This window comes from Aethina tumida, chromosome 3 (genome assembly GCF_024364675.1).
Source record: "Aethina tumida isolate Nest 87 chromosome 3, icAetTumi1.1, whole genome shotgun sequence".
NCBI classification, from domain to species: domain Eukaryota; kingdom Metazoa; phylum Arthropoda; class Insecta; order Coleoptera; family Nitidulidae; genus Aethina; species Aethina tumida.
Genome location: NC_065437.1, coordinates 2,889,342 through 2,910,208, shown reverse-complemented (window position 1 = coordinate 2,910,208; position 20,867 = coordinate 2,889,342). Strand labels below are relative to the sequence as shown.

Genomic DNA, 20,867 nt, shown 5'->3' with positions numbered 1-20,867 from the left:
TAAATTAAATTAATTTTGAACTAAAATTGTAAAATTATAATTAAACAGTAAAACTAATTTTTAATATAATTATAAAATTATTTATAAAAAACTATTAGTTTTCAAATTTTTAAAACAATATTTAATGTCTAATAAATATGTGCATTAACAACTCAAATTAATTATTAATTAAAATACGATACAGTAATATAAATTATAAATTAGCAAAAAATATATATCTAATTCTACTCTTTTTGTAATCAATATTCAATTTCTTTTATTTTATTAATACTGATTATAAATGACACTTAATCTCAGAATATTCGAAAAATTTAATACAAATTATTATTAATAATATGTAAATGGACGCAAGCCAGTTATTAAGCCATCTAAGCCTCAAGAAAAATACTTAGTAATAACTCGTTACAATTTACAAGGTGCATAAATTACATAACCGTGTCCAAACATGGAGAATTGGAGACAGTCAAATTCCCACAAGTTCACATATGGAAATAATTGATCCATACAATTAGGTAATATATAGTGTAATAAACATTCCTATATACCTCTTTTATAACGCCATGTTTCTGGTTAATTATGTTGATGTTAACGATGTCTTAATTTATTCGCCAGAATGGCTACTTAAGGCACTTCCGAATTGCTGCGTTTAATTGTTGGAGTTCTCATCATCAAACTACACTTTTTTGTCAACGTTCTACAAGGCACAAGAACATAATTTTAGTTTATTGGGAATTGGGTTAAATTGAGGAAGAAGTTGAACTTCCCAATTAATATTTTGTAGCTTCCTTTGAGTCTGTGTCTGATGAAGAAGCAGAATGTTATGTAAGGACTTGATTTTGGCCAATTTTTGAGCAGTGTACATTTGAAATGATTGACCATTTAGTCTTTTGTGACCAGTTTAGTGACTGATTTATTTCCAAAGATGTTCCACAAGGAAGGTCCAGTTTCAGTATTTTCTGAAGCTCATAAAGATGACTTAGAAAGAAACTAAGTCTTCCACATTATGTATTTATTCAAATAAATCATGGCCTAAAGAAAAAAACACAATTCTACGAATGCCTCAATTATTTTCTCCGCTGTGGGTCCGGTTATTGGGAATGATACCGTGAGTGTTTGTGTGTGCACGGTGGCTACTTCCAGGGGCCACCTCGCCCGGAGCGACGCCAATTCCGGACACGGTATGCAGATTGGAACACAATGCGGCACTAATTTACAGGTCTCCATCGGTGTGTACGGCGCCGTTGGCCAACGCGTAATTAAAGTATTCCCAATTACTTACCCAAGACAACCGTGCGTCTATCAAAACCCGGACAATGCATTGTTTTATTATGTAATGCGTCCGCCCTCCGGGTGCCGTCCGTCCGGAGTTTAATATTCGCCGGCGACGGTTTCATTATTTGCAAAACGCTTTAATTTACCCAGACAAAGCCGATGTTGATGTTGACGGGGCCATATTTTGCGTTTACGTTTGTAATTATTACCGATAATTTGGACTCATCTTTTTTTTGTACGTCACAGTCTCCTGTAATTTTTTTTTTTTTTTTCGTCCAAGAACATGTACGGGAAGTTGTTTAGGAATTCGTTCGGTTTCATGCACTGAATTTTATGACCGTTAACGTGCATTTCTTTGAGATCTGCTCTTAGACTATGAATAATTTGTCGTTTAGTCAGTGACCCGATTTTCAGCCAAACAAAAACAACGTCGCAAACGATACTTCCACGTTTCTGATAAAAAACTTTGCCATGGAAATGCAAAAGGTACGTCTGCATACGGGGAAAATAATCATAATTTACTCGGGGAATATAAAAATCCATGTCATGCATGATAAATTTAAATAACAGATCGATAAACTTTCATGCATGGTTAATTACTAATTTCAATCCTATGCGGCGATAATGAACACCGATTGTTCACGGGGTCACATGTTATGAAAGTTTCGACGTTATTTAAAGGTACGTACCTTTACCAAAACTTTTGATTAAGCTATTGATTACACCGACATAATGACATTGTGTCACTTAATTTTGGTAACGAACTTGACTTGTTTCCTTAGGTCTATTACATTGTTAATAACTTCAAAATATAAATCAACAGTATTGATAAAATATTCAAATTACTAAAAAAATTATGGAACCAATACTGAAAGTTAATAAAGATTCAGTTTTACTATAAATATGGATGTTAATAACATTAGTTAATTAATTAATTAATTAAAATACAGGAATAAATATTATAAATTAATTAATTTTTTCTCATAATATTTAAAAAAAAAAGAGAACATTTATGAGACTATTTTTCAACAAATATTGTGGTTAAAAATTTAAATTAATTACTATTTAATATACAGAAATATAAATTAAAATTAGCAGAAATTACTTCATAAAATAAAATATAAAATAATAAATAACTTTTTATTAATTTATTATTAAATATTACAATTTTGCAAATAATTATAAATTAAAAAATTTAACAGAAAAATAAAAAAAATTCTAATTGTTACTTATATTTTAAAAAAAGAAAATTTACGATACTTATTTTTAAAAAATTTCAATTTTTCAATAAATATTGACGTTAACAATTTAAATTAATTACAACATAAAATAAAATATAAAAACAATAAGAAAAATATAATAAATTGCGTTTATTAATTTATAATTAAATATTACAATTTTAGAAAAAAATATAAATTAAAAAATTAACAGAAAAATAAAAAAATTATAATTGTTACTTATAATACTTTTTAAAAAGAAAATTTACGAAACTTATTCTGATGTTTTTAAAAAATTTCAATTTTACAATAAATATTGACGTTAACAACTTATTTTAATTATTATTTAATATACAGAAATATAAATTAAAATTAGCAGAAATTACTAAATAAAATAAAATATAAAAACTATAAAAGAATATAATAAATAAATTGCTTTTTATTAATTTATTATTAAATATTACAATTTTAGAAAAAAATATGAATTAAAAAAATTAACAGAAAAATAAAAAAAAATTATAATTGTCACTTATAAAAATTAAAAAAAAAATTATGACCCCAATTCTGAAATTTTCCAAAAATTTCAATTTTACAACAAACATTGACGTTAACAACTTAAATTAATTATTATTTAATATACAGAAATATAAATTAAAATTAGCAAAAATTACTACATAAAATAAAATATAAAAACTATAAAAAAATATAATAAATTGCCTTATATTAATTTATAATTAAATATTACAATTTTATAAAAAAATATAAATTAAAAAAATTAACAGAAAAATAAAAAAACATATAATTGTCACTTATAATGTTTAAAAAAAAATTATGACCCTAATTCTGAAATTTTCCAAAAATTTCAATCTTACAACAAACATTGACGTTAACAATTTAGATTAATTAATATTTAATATACAGAAATATAAATTGAAATTATCAGAAATTACTGCATTAAATAAAATATAAAAACTATAAGAAAAATATAATAAATTACTTTTTATTAATTTATTATCAAATATTACAATTTTAGAAAAAAAATATAAATTAAAAAAATTAACAGAAAAATAAGAAAAATTATAGTTGTAACTTATAATATTTTCTAAAAAAGAAAATTTATGGCCCTAATTCTGAAATTAATAAAAAATTTCAATTTTACAACAAACATTGACGTTAACAATTTAAATTAATTACTATTTAATATACGGAAATATAATAATATACAAAAAGACTATATAAAATACAAAAATAATATAAAAAGTAGAAAAATATAAAAAATTGTTTTTTATTAATTTAACTGAATATTAAAATATTGAAAAAAGACATAAAACATTAATTCTGAAATTTCGAAAAAATTGACATAAAAAGTAATTAATTTATTTGTAATTACGTACATAATTTAAAGTTTTAATGGTACTGTAAATATTCTATAGATTTATATATTTGAAAACCTATAGTCCATTCATCAAACGTTCCTTAACATATTAATTACTCATGGTATCATGATATGTTAATTAATTTTGACGAATATAACTAGTTTAAGTTTGCTTTGTTACAATTTTATCAACCTCAAACTAAAACAATTAAAAATGCAAAGTAACGGAAGACATTGCATTTTTGATTCAATATGCAAATCGAGGTGTTCTCGGAAAATATCGATATTATAATAATTCATAGTAATTACAATATAAATGGTCAGTTCCTGCATTTAATAGCAAAGTATATATAAGATAATTTATGTAAATATGATTTGGAATTTTAACGGTGGGATATGATTTTAATAAAATTCGTTATGAATAATTAATTCAACTGCAAGATTTACGCCTGTCGACTTTTATTTTAAATAATCATTACCACTCCTTGTTATGTTAAAAGGTATTACAGCTAATAAAACAAGACATATTATTAAACAAACTGTAATAACCTTTATGTATGTCAATTATTATTGCTAATTTAATTGGAATTAATGTCTCTATTGTTACCTCATTAATAATTATAATATATTTCAATTAACAATAATATTTAATAGTCAGTAATAAACTTAAATTCTCCCCCATTTGTAAGATCGTGCACAAGATGATTTTCAATTATGCATTTTATGTACTATGTAGAGTCGTCTCGTACTTTTACAAACTCGCAATTTGCCAGATCAATCAAACATGGAATGCAACATAATAAAACAGATTCTCGAACGATTATTAGCATGTATTATATTATAGCGAATTATAATTCAATTTGCTTTAATTGAACATTCATTATTGTGACCTTATTATTAAATTAAACGTACTAGGACAATGCATGGTAAGACGCATAAATTACAGATTTCTGTACTGTCGATAATTACGTTCTTATGTGTAAAGTCAAGTAGTTATTTTTTAATTATTCCTGTAATTATGAAACCTCAAAGGTGAGACGCAAAAATTACAGATTTCTATATTTCAATTTTTAATATTGATGAAATATAAAATAATTAATAAATAAATAAATTTAATGTCGACGTAAATTGAAAATGCAAATAAGCATACGAACATTATTTTATTGATTGTAATTTTCGAAACATAAACGAAGACCATGAATGCGGCCATTACATTCGCTTTTATGAAACATACCGTAAATTTTTGATTATTTAAATGATAATTGTACAGTTATTTGTTAACTTAATTTAATATAGAGGAAACAGATGAACCCAGGAACAATGCGAAAATACGGTATTAACTGGTACGATAATTGATTAACAGTATCATTATCATGCGTAATCATTAAGATATCAAATAAATCGATTCGAATTCCTCAGTTTATTATTTTCTAACCGCAAAGCAAATTGGCAGTAATATTATATTGAAGAAAATCAAATTGATGCAACGGCTTCTTGTACTTCTTCTTTCTCCGCTCTGTTCCATCTCTAAATAGAACATAGATTTTATTATTATTAAGAGGTTTTTATATAATAATTTGATAACAACAATTTGTCCTAATAAATCCGCATATCCGATGTTAATTCAAAACGAATTGTCTATCATTAATCCATAATAGATAATAACCAGGCTACTTTAACGACGGGAGCAACAATTACCGGGATTCGGAGCGAGGTTGATTGGCGGGCGGGTAACGTTGCGTTGTTTGCACAAAGCCAGCGAGGAAAAAAGGATAAGCGCACTTTACCCGACGCGATCATGTGAGGAGGTGTAAATTACGGCGACGTTCCCAGTTTATGCAAGCCGTACGAGGCAAAATTTCACTCGGCCAGATTAAACATTTAATGCGTCGGTTTTCGGCGGCTACGGCGACGTTCGCCGGCAATCGAAGCTGCTCATTAAGCTGATCCGCGGCTCTGGCGTCTGGTAATCGTCCGGAGACGTGAGCCGGGGGACTTGAAATCCGGAAGAGTCTCCCAAATATTAGATACACTAAAGATTTATATGGAACAATTGGATTTCAAATTTTATGCTCCTTATATACTGTTTTTCTCTTCTCAGCTATGCTCAGCTGCTTTTTTGTATTTTCTTTATTTTACTTTATTTTTCTCATATTTTATCCTCTCTTTTCCATTCTCTTCTCTCATATCTTCTATACTCCTCTATGCTCCTCTCTTCATCTCTTTTCTTCTCTCCTCTCTTCTCTTCTCTTCCCTTCTTTTCTTTTCCTTCTTTTCTCTTCATTTCTCTCCTTTTCACTTCATTTCCTTTTCTTTCTTCCTCTTCCTACTGTTATCTTCCTTCTCTTCTCTTTCTTTCTCTTCCTACTGTTTCCTTCCGTTTCTTCTCTTCAATTCCTTCTCTTCACTTCCTTCTTTTTCTTCCCCCTTTCCCTTCCCTTCCCTCTTCTTCCTTTCTCTTCTCTTCTCTTCCTTCTCTTCTTTTCATTTCCTTCTCTTCCTTTCTCTTCTCTTCTTTTCATTTCCTTTTCCTTTCTCTTCCTACTGTCTTCTTCCTTTTCTTCTCTTCCTTCAGTTTCCTTCCCATCGGTCCTCTTCATTTCTCTTCTCTTTTCTTCCTTCTCTTTCTTCCCCCATTCCTCTTCTCTTCCCTCTTCTTCCTTTTTCTTCTCTCGTCTTCCTTCTCTTCTTTTCATTTCCTTCTTTTCCTTTCTCTTCTCTTCTTTTCATTTCCTTTTCCTTTCTCTTCCTACTGTCTTCTTCCTTTTATTTTCTTCCTTCAGTTTCCTTCCCATCGATCCCCTTCATTTCTCTTCTCTTTTCATTCTTCTCTTCAATTCCTTCTCTTCACTTTTTTCTCTTTCTTCCCCCCTTTTCCTTCCGTTCGCTTCTCTTCCTTACTCTTGTCTTCTCTTCTTTCTCTTCTCTTCAGTTTCTTCGCTTCCTTTCCCTTCTCTTCTCTTCCTTCTCTTCCCTTCACTTCCTGCTCCTCCTTTCTCTTCTCTTCTTTTCGTTTCCTTCCCTTCCTTTCTCTTCATTTCCTTCTCTTCCTACTGCCTTCTTCCTTTTCTTCTCTTCAATTCCTTCTCTTCTTTCAATTTCCTCCGTTTCGGTCCTCTTCATGTCTCTTCTCTTTTCTTCCTTCCCTTCCTTTTCTTCTCTTCCTTCTCTCCCTTTTCCTTTCCTTCGCTCCCCTTCCTTCTCTTCTCTTCCCTTCATTTTTCTTCCTTTCCCATCCCTTTTCTGCCTTCTTTTATCTTCTGCTCTTTTCTTTTCCTCCTCTTCTCCTCCACCACTTCTCTTCTTTTCTTTTTCTTCCTCTTCTCAGTTCTCTATTCTTCCGTATTCAGCTCCTCTTCTTCGTTCTAGTCTTCCGTAGGTCTATTCTCTTCAGTTGACCAAGTTCTCCTCTCCCATTTTATTCACAGACAATAATTACATTGTAAAACCATACAGTGAATGTTGTGCTGATGACATTATGCTTAATCTGGGCATTAATGATACGGTGCACGCATCCACGGCCGTCATTTCAAATTTACGATCGACCATGGCATCGTAACACTTAAAACATAATCAAAATGAAAATGATACCTGAAACGAGGAAGTGGCAATTAGCCGGCGTTCACATTGATTGGTGTTTATGAACGTTCGGTATAATTGACACGACACCCTTCATCGCATCCTGTACAATAAAATGATCATTTCGCTCGCATTTATGCAGTATTTATATCAATTACCGTTGCTACTGTTTAGCGTAACTGGTTTATCTAGATGCGAGCACCCAATTTGATCGGCGAGGATTTTCTGATATTTGCATAAGGTAGGTGGCGATGCGGAGATTAATAATTCGCCGAGGCGTCCGCCAAGCACATGACGTTGACCCACATGTTAAGTCGCTTGTGGTCACAGCCAATACATAACATTCCATTTGAAGAACGACCAGAAATATCAACGTGAACCAGGCCAACGCTGGGACGTTTGATTTACGACGATTCGAAACGTGAACGCCGACGATTTACGATGGGAAAACCCGATGGAACGAGCAAAAATCCACTCGATGAATGAATTAACACCAGGATGAAATTATTAGCCTATCCCATTTCCAATTATGTGATTGCGGGACTCGAGGAAAAAATGACAACCCAACATGATTGTGCGATCGAGTTGCCGTTGCACCGTCGTGACCTTCGCCATTGCCAATTTCCAAAGTACCATCCGACCAAACGTGATACACTTAGGTATGTTCGCGATGGTAAACACGCCTCGTGTATCACAATCGTAATGATGACCGTGCATCATTACCGATTAGTGGAGAGCAGCGGAGCTCGGGCTGCGTGTTAGATTTTATTAGACGGACTAAATTGCACCACCGCTCGTGATTGCCCCGCAACTTGACACCACCTCCGTTCTTACTTTCGGATTCATTTCGGTTTCGTGGCGTTGCTGCGGCCGCGGAGGAGGCATCGCCGTGGCACTGCGTCGGTCCAACGAAGGTGTGAATTACGTTGGTATTTCGATTTCAGTCGCTGCTCCCCCCAACGCGGAAAATTTCACTTAAACCCATTAGATATGCTACCAGAATCCGTTACCGAGTTATGCAGAATTGTAATTTTACTGTTCCCAGTCTGAGAGGATCTCGAAACCACTACGTCTGGTTAATAATACTTTGTTTTTGCACAGTACCATACGGTATTATTTCGTGTTTCATGGGAAAGTTTATCTAAGCAACATTTTTTTTATCATTACCATTCTTTTCCTCTCTATACATATCTTCCCCACTTAGTTACTTCCTTCATCTTTCTTTCTCTCTGTACTCCTCTTTCCAGTTCCTTGATCTTCTTTACTCAATTATATTTTTCTTCTCTGAATTTCTCTTACCAATATTTCCTTCATAATTTCTTCCCTCTGATAAATGCTTTTCTCTTCTCAGTCCTCCACTTTATCTAATCCATATTCTTCCTCCTTTCTCTTGTTTTCCGTTTTCTTCACTTCACTATGTTATTTTTTTTTTTAAATAGGTAACTTGTTTTTTTCTTCCTTTTCGTTCACAGTATTCCTCTTTTCAGGCATTATATTGCCTTCTATGTACTCCTTTTCTATATTCAATCATCTTCTTTTTCTTCCCTTTTGTCAGAGCTGTCTTTTACTCCGTATTTTCCTTTTTATCTTCTCCTTTCTTTTCTCTTTTATATTCTTCTTCCACGCTTCTCTCTTCGTTATTGCCCTTTTAAATATTTTTCTCTTGTCCTCCAGTTTATCTGATCTTTGTTTCTCTACATTTTTCTCTTCTTCTATGTTCTTTACACCACTATTTTTATAGAAAAACAGACAAGATTTTATTTTCTTCTATCAAATTTTTATTTCTTCTTATTTAATTTTGGAGGTTACTCTTTTTTGCTTCTATTTTATCATCATCTTCATTTTATTTATTTTTCATTACCTCTTTTTTACTCTCTTAATTATGTTTCTCACCTTTGCCTTCCACTTTATCTATTCTCAATACTTCTTTCTTTTCATTCTCTTTTATGTTTTCTTCTTCATTTATGCGGAAAAACCAAGAATGTTACTTTTTCCTTTCTTCTTCTAATTTCCACTTTTTTCTCTTCTAAATTTTTTCCTTCTAAATATAATTTTCACCTTTTCTTCCCTTCATCATTTATTTCTCTTCTTTACATATCCCTTCTTCTTTCTTCTATTAATTTTTTTCTTTTCTTTGTCCTCAAAATTATCTCTTACCTCAGTTTATATCTGTTCTCAATGCTTCTTTCTTTTTCTTGTCCTTTGTGTTTTCTTCTTCATTTTTGCGAAAAAAATAAGTTGCTTTCTTCTATTTTTTTATTTCTTCTAATTTTCACTTTTTTCTCTCCAAATATAATTTTTACCTTTTCTTCTCTTCTTTTATTTATCCTCCAAATTATCTCTTCTCTATTCTTCTTCACTCTTCTTCTTGACACTATATCCTGCTTCTACTTTCTTTTTACTTATATTTTTTCATTTGTCTGTCCTATTCTCTTCCTTGTATTTCTCTTCTGACTTCTTCTCTTTTCTTCTTTCCTCTTCTCTGTTCAAATCTTCTTAATTTTTGCAGAAGAACAGAGAACGTGTTATTTTCTTCTTTCATTTCTTGGTAATATTTTATCACCTCTGATTTTTTCTTTCTAAGATTAATTTGTTTTGTAGTCTTCTATTCTTCCTGCTTCTGTGTTTCTTCTTCCACATAGTGTTCTTCTCTTTTCCTCTTATCTCTTTATTTCTTTTCTTTTCTCTATTAATTTTTATCTCTTCTTTATCCTCCAGAATATCTCTTCACTCTTCTTCTTTCTTTTTACTTAGTTTCTCCTTTGTTTGTCATATTCTCTTCCTTGAACTTCTCTTTTCTTCCTTTCTCTTCTGTGTTCATATCTCCTTAATGTTTACAGAAGAACAAAGGACCAGTTATTTTCCTTTTTCTTTTCCTGGCATCATTTCATTTTCTCTGATTTTTTCTTTCTAAGATTAATCTGTTTTTTAGTATTCTATTCTTGTTACTTTTGTGTTTCTTCTTTTATATACCGTTCTCCTCTTTTCCTCTTATCTCTTTATTTCTCTTCCTTTTCCTATTCCTTTTTCTTTTCTCTATTAATTTCTATCTCTTCTTTATCCTCCAGAATATCTCTTCTCTCTTCTTGACGCTATATCTGGGTTCTTCTTTCTTTTTATTTAATTTCTCCTTTGTCCTATTCTTTTCCTTACATTTCTCTTTCCACTTCTTTTCTTTTATTCTTTTCTCTTCTCTGTTCATATCTTCTTAATTTTTGCAGAAAAACAAAGAACCAGTTATTTTCTTCTTTATTTTCTTGGCATCATTTCAACTTTTCTAATTTTTTTTTTTCCAAGATTAATCTGTTTTTAGTATTCTATTCTTCTTGCTTCTATATTTCTTCCTCTAAATACTGTTCTTCTCTTCATTTACATATCCTTTCTTCTTTTATCTATTATTTTTTATCACTTCTTTGTTCTCCAGAGTACTTTTCTCTATTCTTCTATACTCTTCTTCCTGACACTACATCTAGCTTCTTCTTTCTTTGTACTTAAAGTTTCTCTCTTATCTATCCTTCTACTCTTCTTCTTGCATATCTCTCTTCTCTCGTTTGGTCCATGTTATAACTTCTTCCATTCTTTTCTGTTACGTGTTCTTCTATTCTTCATTTTTGTAGAAGAAAAGAGAACATGTTATATTCTTCTTTCTTTTCTTGATAACATTTTATCTTCTCTGATGTCTTCTTTACAAGCTTAATCTGTTTTTAGTCTTCTCTCTCCATTTCTTTTCCTTATTATCTTATCTGTTAGTTTTCTTCTCTTGCTTTTGCTCCAGTTTACCTATTCCTTCTTCATCTTGACCTCCCACCTGGTTAATAATAATTTGTTTTTGCCTAGTTTCGACCCAAACTGACGTTTTACCATTTGTTACAGGAGCGCTGACCAAGTCGCAGTTCCCGGTGTTCACCATCTACGCACAAAAGAACTGCCTCGGGGTGAAGCCTTGCGAGAGGGCCTGGTGCATAGATCGCGTGCAAAACTACAGGCTAGCCGGTTATGCAAAAAGTCGACAGGCAGTCAGCACACGCCAGGAATGTTTGGAGATGTGCCTCGGAGAGACCGAGTTCGCTTGCAGGTAAGTCCCAACTAAAAAATAAACCAAACAAAACCGCATTGGGGGGTTGAAGGGAGTTCCGACCCGACGCTTAAGCACCATGCTCGGACCGGGCTCCAGGTGCACTTGTCTCGTTCGTCGAGATTGCCCGGCGGGACGTCAAAAAACGGCGAAATTGCATAATCGGATCCGACGGCGATGTTGTCTGTGACAGAAAGTTGGTTATTTACTTGAGATCGAATCGGAGATCGATGCTTATTGAATCCAACCTTGAGCAACTTCCTTGATGGGCGCACGGTGATTTCAAACGGGCCCGGGGCTAAAATCAAGATCTGATGGTAAATTGTTTTGGATGCGGACTAATCTCTGTTCTCCGAGTAAGAATTATTGACTAAATTTAACATAACTAATTGGTGTATTCCAACTCTTAGGTGGAATTGAGTCTGGGATGCATCTAATAAAGGTTTTAACGACCCCATTTAGTTTATTTTTATATTTTCATTACGTTCTCCGTGGCACATAATCGTATACTTTCCATGATCGAATTCGTACAGTGGCTGCTTTCAATTTGTATAAAACTAGCAATCGTAAAATTTACTTTCAGTTCTGCATTGAGTACAGGATTTCGGAACGTGTTTTACATTTTCTTTTACTACCTATTTACGGAAATAAAGTCGATAAAACTTATAAAATTGTTGCCAACGAAAATATAAAGGATTTGTAAACAGTATTTTTCTTATTTATTGTATCGGCATAGCTGAGAAAATTGGTAATTTTCTTTTTATGATTCTGTATGTACGGTCTTATTATACATAAATATATTGCACCACCATATTTTGTTCGCAATCGTGCAACGTACATGTATAATTAAAGACAATATTTCTAGCTATAATTGCTTTACAACATTGACTTGTATATTTTGGCTCATAAATATTTAAATTGAACAATCTTCACGATGCAATTTACCGTAACAATAGCAAACTATATTGTACCGTTTCACGATGTAAATAAAATTGCTCAATTGACTTAAGCGCTTTACGAAACTTATTTTTTATACTGTACCCTTTCATTTCATATAATTGACAAAATTGCAGTTAACGTGAAAAAGGTTTTAATGATACTATTTGGGCAAATTCCTTCCACTTCCACACAAAAAATGGAAGTAAAAAAGATTATCTTAGTCATAAAAACTCTCTTGTTTATAACATTTGCTGTGAAAATTAATAATAGTGAAAGAGGTCAAAATCTCTTGAGAGATTTATAGAGGTACAATTTGGTAAAAATCTTAAAATTCTTAATTGCAAAATCTAATATTAGAAATGTTGAACAAATACTGAAAGAAACTTAAGAAAAATTATTAGAAACTTTAAAGAATACAGTCAATTATCCTTATCGTAAAATTTCCTCCACTTCTAACCTCTTCAAATGTTCAATTGCTGTTGAAAATTGATGAAGTAAAAAAAGTCAGTCATAATCTCTTGAAAATGACAATCATTTTAGTCACAAAATATCTTTTGGTTCTAATCTTTTCAAATGTACAATTACTGTGAAAATTAATAATAGTGAAAGAGGTCAAAATCTCTTGACAATTATTTATTTATAGAGGTACAATTTGGTAATAACCTTAAAAATTCTTAAAAATAAAATCAAATAATAGAAATGTTGAACAAATACTGAAAGAAACTTAGGAAAAATTATTAGAAACTTTAAAGAATACAGTCAATTATCCTTATCGTAAAATTTCCTCCACTTCTAACCTCTTCAAATGTTCAATTGCTGTTGAAAATTGATGAAGTAAAGAAAGTCAGTCAGAATCTCTTGAAAATGACAATCATTTTAGTCACAAAATATCTTTTGGTTCTAACCTTTTCAAATGTACAATTTCTGTGAAAATTAATAATAGTGAAAGAGGTCAAAATCTCTTGACAATTATTTATTTATAGAGGTACAATTTGGTAATAATCTTAAAAATTCTTAAAAACAAAATCAAATAATAGAAATGTTGAACAAATACTGAAAGAAACTTAGGAAAAATTATTAGAAACTGTAAAGAATACAGTCAATTATCCTTATCGTAAAATTTCCTCCACTTCTAACCTCTTCAAATGTTCAATTGCTGTTGAAAATTGATGAAGTAAAGAAAGTCAGTCAGAATCTCTTGAAAATGACAATCATTTTAGTCACAAAATATCTTTTGGTTCTAACCTTTTCAAATGTACAATTACTGTGAAAATTAATAATAGTGAAAGAGGTCAAAATCTCTTGACAATTACTTATTTATAGAGGTACAATTTGGTAATAATCTTAAAAATTCTTAAAAATAAAATCAAATAATAGAAATGTTGAACAAATACTGAAAGAAACTTAGGAAAAATTATTAGAAACTTTAAAGAATACAGTCAATTATCCTTATCGTAAAATTTCCTCCACTTCTAACCTCTTCAAATGTTCAATTGCTGTTGAAAATTGATGAAGTAAAGAAAGTCAGTCAGAATCTCTTGAAAATGACAATCATTTTAGTCACAAAATATCTTTTGGTTCTAACCTTTTCAAATGTACAATTACTGTGAAAATTTATAATAGTGAAAGAGGTCAAAATCTCTTGACAATTATTTATTTATGGAGGTACAATTTGGTAATAATCTTAAAAATTCTTAAAAACAAAATCAAATAATAGAAATGTTGAACAAATACTGAAAGAAACTTAGGAAAAATTATTAGAAACTGTAAAGAATACAGTCAATTATCCTTATCGTAAAATTTCCTCCACTTCTAACCTCTTCAAATGTTCAATTGCTGTTGAAAATTGATGAAGTAAAGAAAGTCAGTCAGAATCTCTTGAAAATGACAATCATTTTAGTCACAAAATATCTTTTGGTTCTAACCTTTTCAAATGTACAATTACTGTGAAAATTAATAATAGTGAAAGAGGTCAAAATCTCTTGACAATTACTTATTTATAGAGGTACAATTTGGTAATAATCTTAAAAATTCTTAAAAATAAAATCAAATAATAGAAATGTTGAACAAATACTGAAAGAAACTTAGGAAAAATTATTAGAAACTTTAAAGAATACAGTCAATTATCCTTATCGTAAAATTTCCTCCACTTCTAACCTCTTCAAATGTTCAATTGCTGTTGAAAATTGATGAAGTAAAGAAAGTCAGTCAGAATCTCTTGAAAATGACAATCATTTTAGTCACAAAATATCTTTTGGTTCTAACCTTTTCAAATGTACAATTACTGTGAAAATTTATAATAGTGAAAGAGGTCAAAATCTCTTGACAATTATTTATTTATGGAGGTACAATTTGGTAATAATCTTAAAAATTCTTAAAAACAAAATCAAATAATAGAAATGTTGAACAAATACTGAAAGAAACTTAGGAAAAATTATTAGAAACTGTAAAGAATACAGTCAATTATCCTTATCGTAAAATTTCCTCCACTTCTAACCTCTTCAAATGTTCAATTGCTGTTGAAAATTGATGAAGTAAAGAAAGTCAGTCAGAATCTCTTGAAAATGACAATCATTTTAGTCACAAAATATCTTTTGGTTCTAACCTTTTAAAATGTACAATTTCTGTGAAAATTAATAATAGTGAAAGAGGTCAAAATCTCTTGATTATTATTTATTTATGGAGGTACAATTTGGTAATAATCTGAAAAATTCTTAAAAACAAAATCAAATAATAGAAACGTTGAACAAATACTGAAAGAAACTTAGGAAAAATTATTAGAAACTCTGAAGAATATAATCAATTATCCTTGTCGTAAAATGTCCTCCACTTCTAACCTCTTCAAATGTTCAATTGCTGTTGAAAATTGATGAAGTAAAGAAAGTCAGTCAGAATCTCTTGAAAATGTGAGTCATTTTAGTCACAAAATCTCTTTTGGTTCTAACCTTTTCAAATGTACAATTACTGTGAAAATTAATAATAGTGAAAGAGGTCAAAATCTCTTGACAATTATTTATTTATGGAGGTACAATTTGGTAATGATCTTAAAAATTCTTAAAAACAAAATCAAATAATAGAAACGTTGAACAAATACTGAAAGAAACTTAAGAAAAATTATTAGAAACTTTAAAGAATACAGTCAATTATCCTTTTCGTAAAATTTCCTCCACTTCTAACCTCTTCAAATGTTCAATTGCTGTTGAAAATTGATGAAGTAAAGAAAGTCAGTCAGAATCTCTTGAAAAGGTCAATCATCTTAGTCACAATTTCAATTGCTGTGAAAATTAATAAAAGTGAAAGAGGTCAACCTCAACTTATATTTATTTATTTATTTCGACAATGATGTATTTATTGAGGTACAATTTGCTAATTACAAATTTTTAAAAACAAAATCAAATAATAAAAATGTCTTTTGGTCTAATCTTTTCACATATTCGATTGCTGAGAAGATAATAAAAGTGAAAGAGGTCAAACTTAACTTATATTTTATTTAAAGAGATCCAATTTTATCATATACTTAAATATAATTAAAAAGGAAATGAGACATAAATATTTTGACAGCGTTTTATTTGAATTTTATAATAAATTTAAGTACAGCTGAAAAGAAAATCAAATATAAGTGTTATGCAATTATTGAAGGAAGTTTCCTTCAAAGCAAGACCAATATAAACAAAAAGTTGTTCCATTTACAGCGGTTACAATCTCCCGCTTAAAGCAAACTCGTTAAGATAAGGAAACGAAAATTCCACATCCTTACACATTCTAAAATATTTAATATAGAAATACTTTTCTGTCTACTTCAAAAAAAAAAAAACGAAGGTTCAATCTTCGTCAATTTCCTACTTTGTGCATATTAAATTTAAAACCTCGGATTCGCCTTTAAGACAGATAAAAAAAATCGATAAACATTTGATTAAATTACGTCTAGTAGTTATTGCTGAGACACAGATTTTTCGAATACCAGTCTTTGGTAAAGGAAACGTATTATTTTTAACTCGACAACTAATTGCCTTGATGTTTAAATGAGCATAACGATATCAATTACGGTTTAGCATAAAATATTGTGTGGAATGGCCGCATCGCAATTTCGAGTGATAAAAACTTCAAGACAACACATCGAACTTGACACGGCAATAAAAGTGTCCGTAAACTTATTGCCTCAGCCTTTGGCGTTATTTTCTAGCGAAATTCTCTTATACCGCGACTTATTGCATAGTTGTGGGTACGTGACAGACTCTGACCGAGATCAGTTAGTTATTAAAAATCACACTTGCTGTTAAAAATTGTAAATCTCTTAAATGGGGAGGAATTACAACTAAGTCTTTTATAAACTTATTGATTAATACATGAAACACATTAGAAAACATTGGAAAATATTAATTAATCAGTAAAACTTACTTATTAATCAGTGTAATTTATTGATCAATCTCTAGAACTTACTGATCAATGAGTGGTTTATTTAATCTATTATTACTCATCAATAATACTAATTAAAAATTAAATTTCACTGATCATTTAGTACAACTCTCAGATTTATCAATGGAATTTACTAATTGATCAATGTAATTTACTGATTTATCAGTGGAAATTATTGGTCAATTTTGAGAACTTACTGATCAATCTGCAGAAAATGATTTATTAACTTATTATTACTCATCAATAAACCTAATTTAAATTGAAATTACATTGATTATTCAGTGAAACACTCTGATTTATCAGTGGAATTGACTGATTATCCAGTGGAACTTACTGATCAAAGAGTAGAATTTGCCTAATTTATCAGTGAAATTATGCTAATAATGAAATGAATACCGAATAATAAGTCGAATTCCTGATTTACCAGTGGGAATTACTAATTAATTAGTGTAATTTATTGATTTATCGGTGGAAATTATTGATCAATCCTTAGAACTTGCTGATCAATCTGCAGAATTTGGTTTATTAATTTATTATTATCAATAATACTAATTAAAATTCAAATTACATTCATTATTCAGTAGTATTACTAATTGATCAGTGTAATTTACTGATTTATCCGTGAAAATTATTGATCAATTTTTAGAACTTACTGATCAATCTGCAGAATTTGATTTATTAACTTATTATTACTCATCAATAAACCTAATTTAAATTGAAATTACATTGATTATTCAGTGGAACACTCTGATTTATCAGTGGAATTGACTGATTATCCAGTGGAACTTACTGATCAAAGAGTAGAATTTGCCTAATTTATCAGTGAAATTATACTAATTATGAAATGAATACCGAATAATAAGTCGAATTCCTGATTTACCAGTGGGAATTACTAATTAATCAGTGTAATTTATTGATTTATCGGTGGAAATTATTGATCAATCCTTAGAACTTGCTGATCAATCTGCAGAATTTGGTTTATTAATTTATTATTATCAATAATACTAATTAAAATTCAAATTACATTCATTATTCAGTAGTATTACTAATTGATCAGTGTAATTTACTGATTTATCCGTGAAAATTATTGATCAATTTTTAGAATTTACTGATCAATCTGCAGAATTTGATTTATTAACTTATTATTACTCATCAATAAACCTAATTTAAATTGAAATTACATTGATTATTCAGTGGAACACTCTGACTTATCAGTGGAATTGACTGATTATCCAGTGGAACTTACTGATCAAAGAGTAGAATTTGTCTAATTTATCAGTGAAATTATACTAATTATGAAATGAATACCGAATAATAAGTCGAATTCCTGATTTACCAGTGGGAATTACTAATTAATTAGTGTAATTTATTGATTTATCGGTGGAAATTATTGATCAATCCTTAGAACTTGCTGATCAATCTGCAGAATTTGGTTTATTAATTTATTATTATCAATAATACTAATTAAAATTCAAATTACATTCATTATTCAGTAGTATTACTAATTGATCAGTGTAATTTACTGATTTATCCGTGAAAATTATTGATCAATTTTTAGAACTTACTGATCAATCTGCAGAATTTGATTTATTAACTTATTATTACTCATCAATAAACCTAATTTAAATTGAAATTACATTGATTATTCAGTGGAACACTTTGATTTATCAGTGGAATTGACTGATTATCCAGTGGAACTTACTGATCAAAGAGTAGAATTTGCCTAATTTATCAGTGAAATTATGCTAATAATGAAATGATATACTGAATAATTAATCGAATTCCTGTTTTACCAGTGGAAATTACTAATTAATCAGTGCAATTTATTGATTTATCAGCGGAAATTATTGATCAATCTTTGGAACTTGCTGATCAATCTGCATTATTTGGTTTATTAATTTATTATTATCAATAATAGTAATTAAAATTGAAATTACATTGATTATTCAGTGAAACACTCTGATTTATCAGTGGAATTGACTGATTATCTGGTGGAACTTACTGATCAAACAGTAAAATTTGCCTAATTTATCAGTGAAATTATACTAATTATGGAATGATATACTGAATAATTAATAGAATTCCTGATTTACCAGTGGGAATTACTAATTAATCAGTGCAATTTATTGATTTATCAGTAGAAATTATTGATCAATCTTTGGAACTTGCTGATCAATCTGCATTATTTGGTTTACTAATTTATTATTATCAATAATAGTAATTAAAATTGAAATTACATTGATTATTCAGTGGAACTCTCTGATTTATCAGTGGAATTGACTGATTATTCGGTGGAACTTACTGATCAAACAGTAGAATTTCCTTAATTTATCAGTGAAATTATACTAATATGAAATGATATACTGAATAACTAGTCGAATTCCTGATTTACCAGTGGGAATTACTAATTAATCAGTGCAATTTATTGATTTATCAGTGAAAATTATTGATCAATTTTTAGAATTTACTGATCAATCAGCAGAATTTGGTTTATTTAATCTGTTATTACTCATCAATAGTACCATTTAAAAATTAAATTACTTTGATCATTAAAAATTGAAAGTGTACTTACTGTTCAATAAGTTAAATTTGACTCATTATCATTGAATAATCATATTCAAAAAGTGATTACTGCATTTTTATAAATCACTTAAATGTAAAAGTATTTAAGTTGACTAAATGGGATAAAAAGATTAAATGGCAGCACAATGAAACAAATTCTTTACGATTAAAAAAAAAAACAGTTCCTGTAGTACTGTAATCCAACAAGAAAGGCAATGTTTAAAAACATCGAAAGGAAATATTTGCGCGTCGATCTCCCCTAATTGACCAGTAATGCACTTTTAATAACAAATAATGCGTCGCAACACCATGTATAATGCACGTTAAATTCCCAACAATCGCGTCCAGACATTAAGAAGATTACGCCGGAGCTGCGTCATAGACAAGAGAACGAATAAAGGATATTTATTACTTAAGACGACAAAACTAGTTTTTCACAATGATAATTACGAAAACATCTCAATACACCCGAGGCGACAAAGATTGTCTCGGCCAAGGAAAGTGTTTTGAATTTCACCGTCCGACATGGACGGGCTTAACGACCGTTGATGTGGGCACATCAAGGCAGATTACCGGACGGCCCTCTAACGTTATTGTTACATTAAATGTGCAAGTATGGTTGCAATTACTTATTTCGCACAATACTTGTTAATTAATGGCCGTGCGTCAGCCCCGTAGACGTGACGCACGTGATTAAAGGCGGGTACACACGTCGGCGACTCGGGCTTAGGGTGTCGCCACAAAATAAATTGTTTGTTCTGTGTTTTGGACGATAATCGCATTAGATTTTAAGCCGCCGTGTGGATTATAGCCGCAGAATTTAATCAATAAGTTAATTAGAGATGGCGGTGCCAGAGGGCCCGACAAAACCGGGTGTTGACAAAGAGTTAAAAGGCAACAAACACGGCGGTGGTGAGGGGGTTAATTGCAATTACCTGCCACGCACCACAAGTATGAAAAGGTGTTTATTTTTCCACCGACACTCGGGGGGTGTGCACCCCGCTATCGGTTTACATCGGTCGCTATTAAATTGCGGACGCGGCGAAAGGTCGTTGAGCGCCGGTCAAGCGTCCCCGTAATTACCAAAGTTTCGGCGGTCGCCTCTTCATTTCCCGCTCTTGTATTAAGTTATCGCTGTCGGAATCCCGCCCATAAGTTTCGTGTATCTGGCCCACACCCCCACGGTTAATTCGCACGTTGCCAAACAAATTACCGGAGTCGATGGGCCAGGTCTACCGAATCCGGGGATTATTCTCGTACTGTGGGTTTAATTGCTCGGGATGCCCACGGTCGATTTTGGGATTTGATCGTTAATTAATTAGTCAGTATTGATATCTTCCAAATTTACTTAATAATAATTTAGAAGAAAAATGATTTCTACTTAAATTGTTAAAGGGTAACATGAAGAAATTACAATAAAAACTATATGGCA

The 20,867-nt window shown here is 30.5% G+C and overlaps 2 protein-coding genes across 4 annotated transcripts in view; one reads left to right on the top strand and one right to left on the bottom strand.

The window, feature by feature from the left end:
* The window catches only part of LOC109603008 (autophagy-related protein 16-1), a 566,938-nt gene that overhangs the window by 478,542 nt on the left and 67,529 nt on the right, over positions 1–20,867 (bottom strand). The gene's annotated exons all lie outside the window — the stretch shown is intronic.
* LOC109604430 (uncharacterized) overlaps positions 1–20,867 on the top strand; it is a 177,392-nt gene that overhangs the window by 104,959 nt on the left and 51,566 nt on the right. The window contains exon 6 of the mRNA XM_049965152.1: positions 11,317–11,518. Coding sequence (XP_049821109.1) covers positions 11,317–11,518 — 202 coding nt within the window. The remainder of the gene's footprint in view (positions 1–11,316; positions 11,519–20,867) is intronic.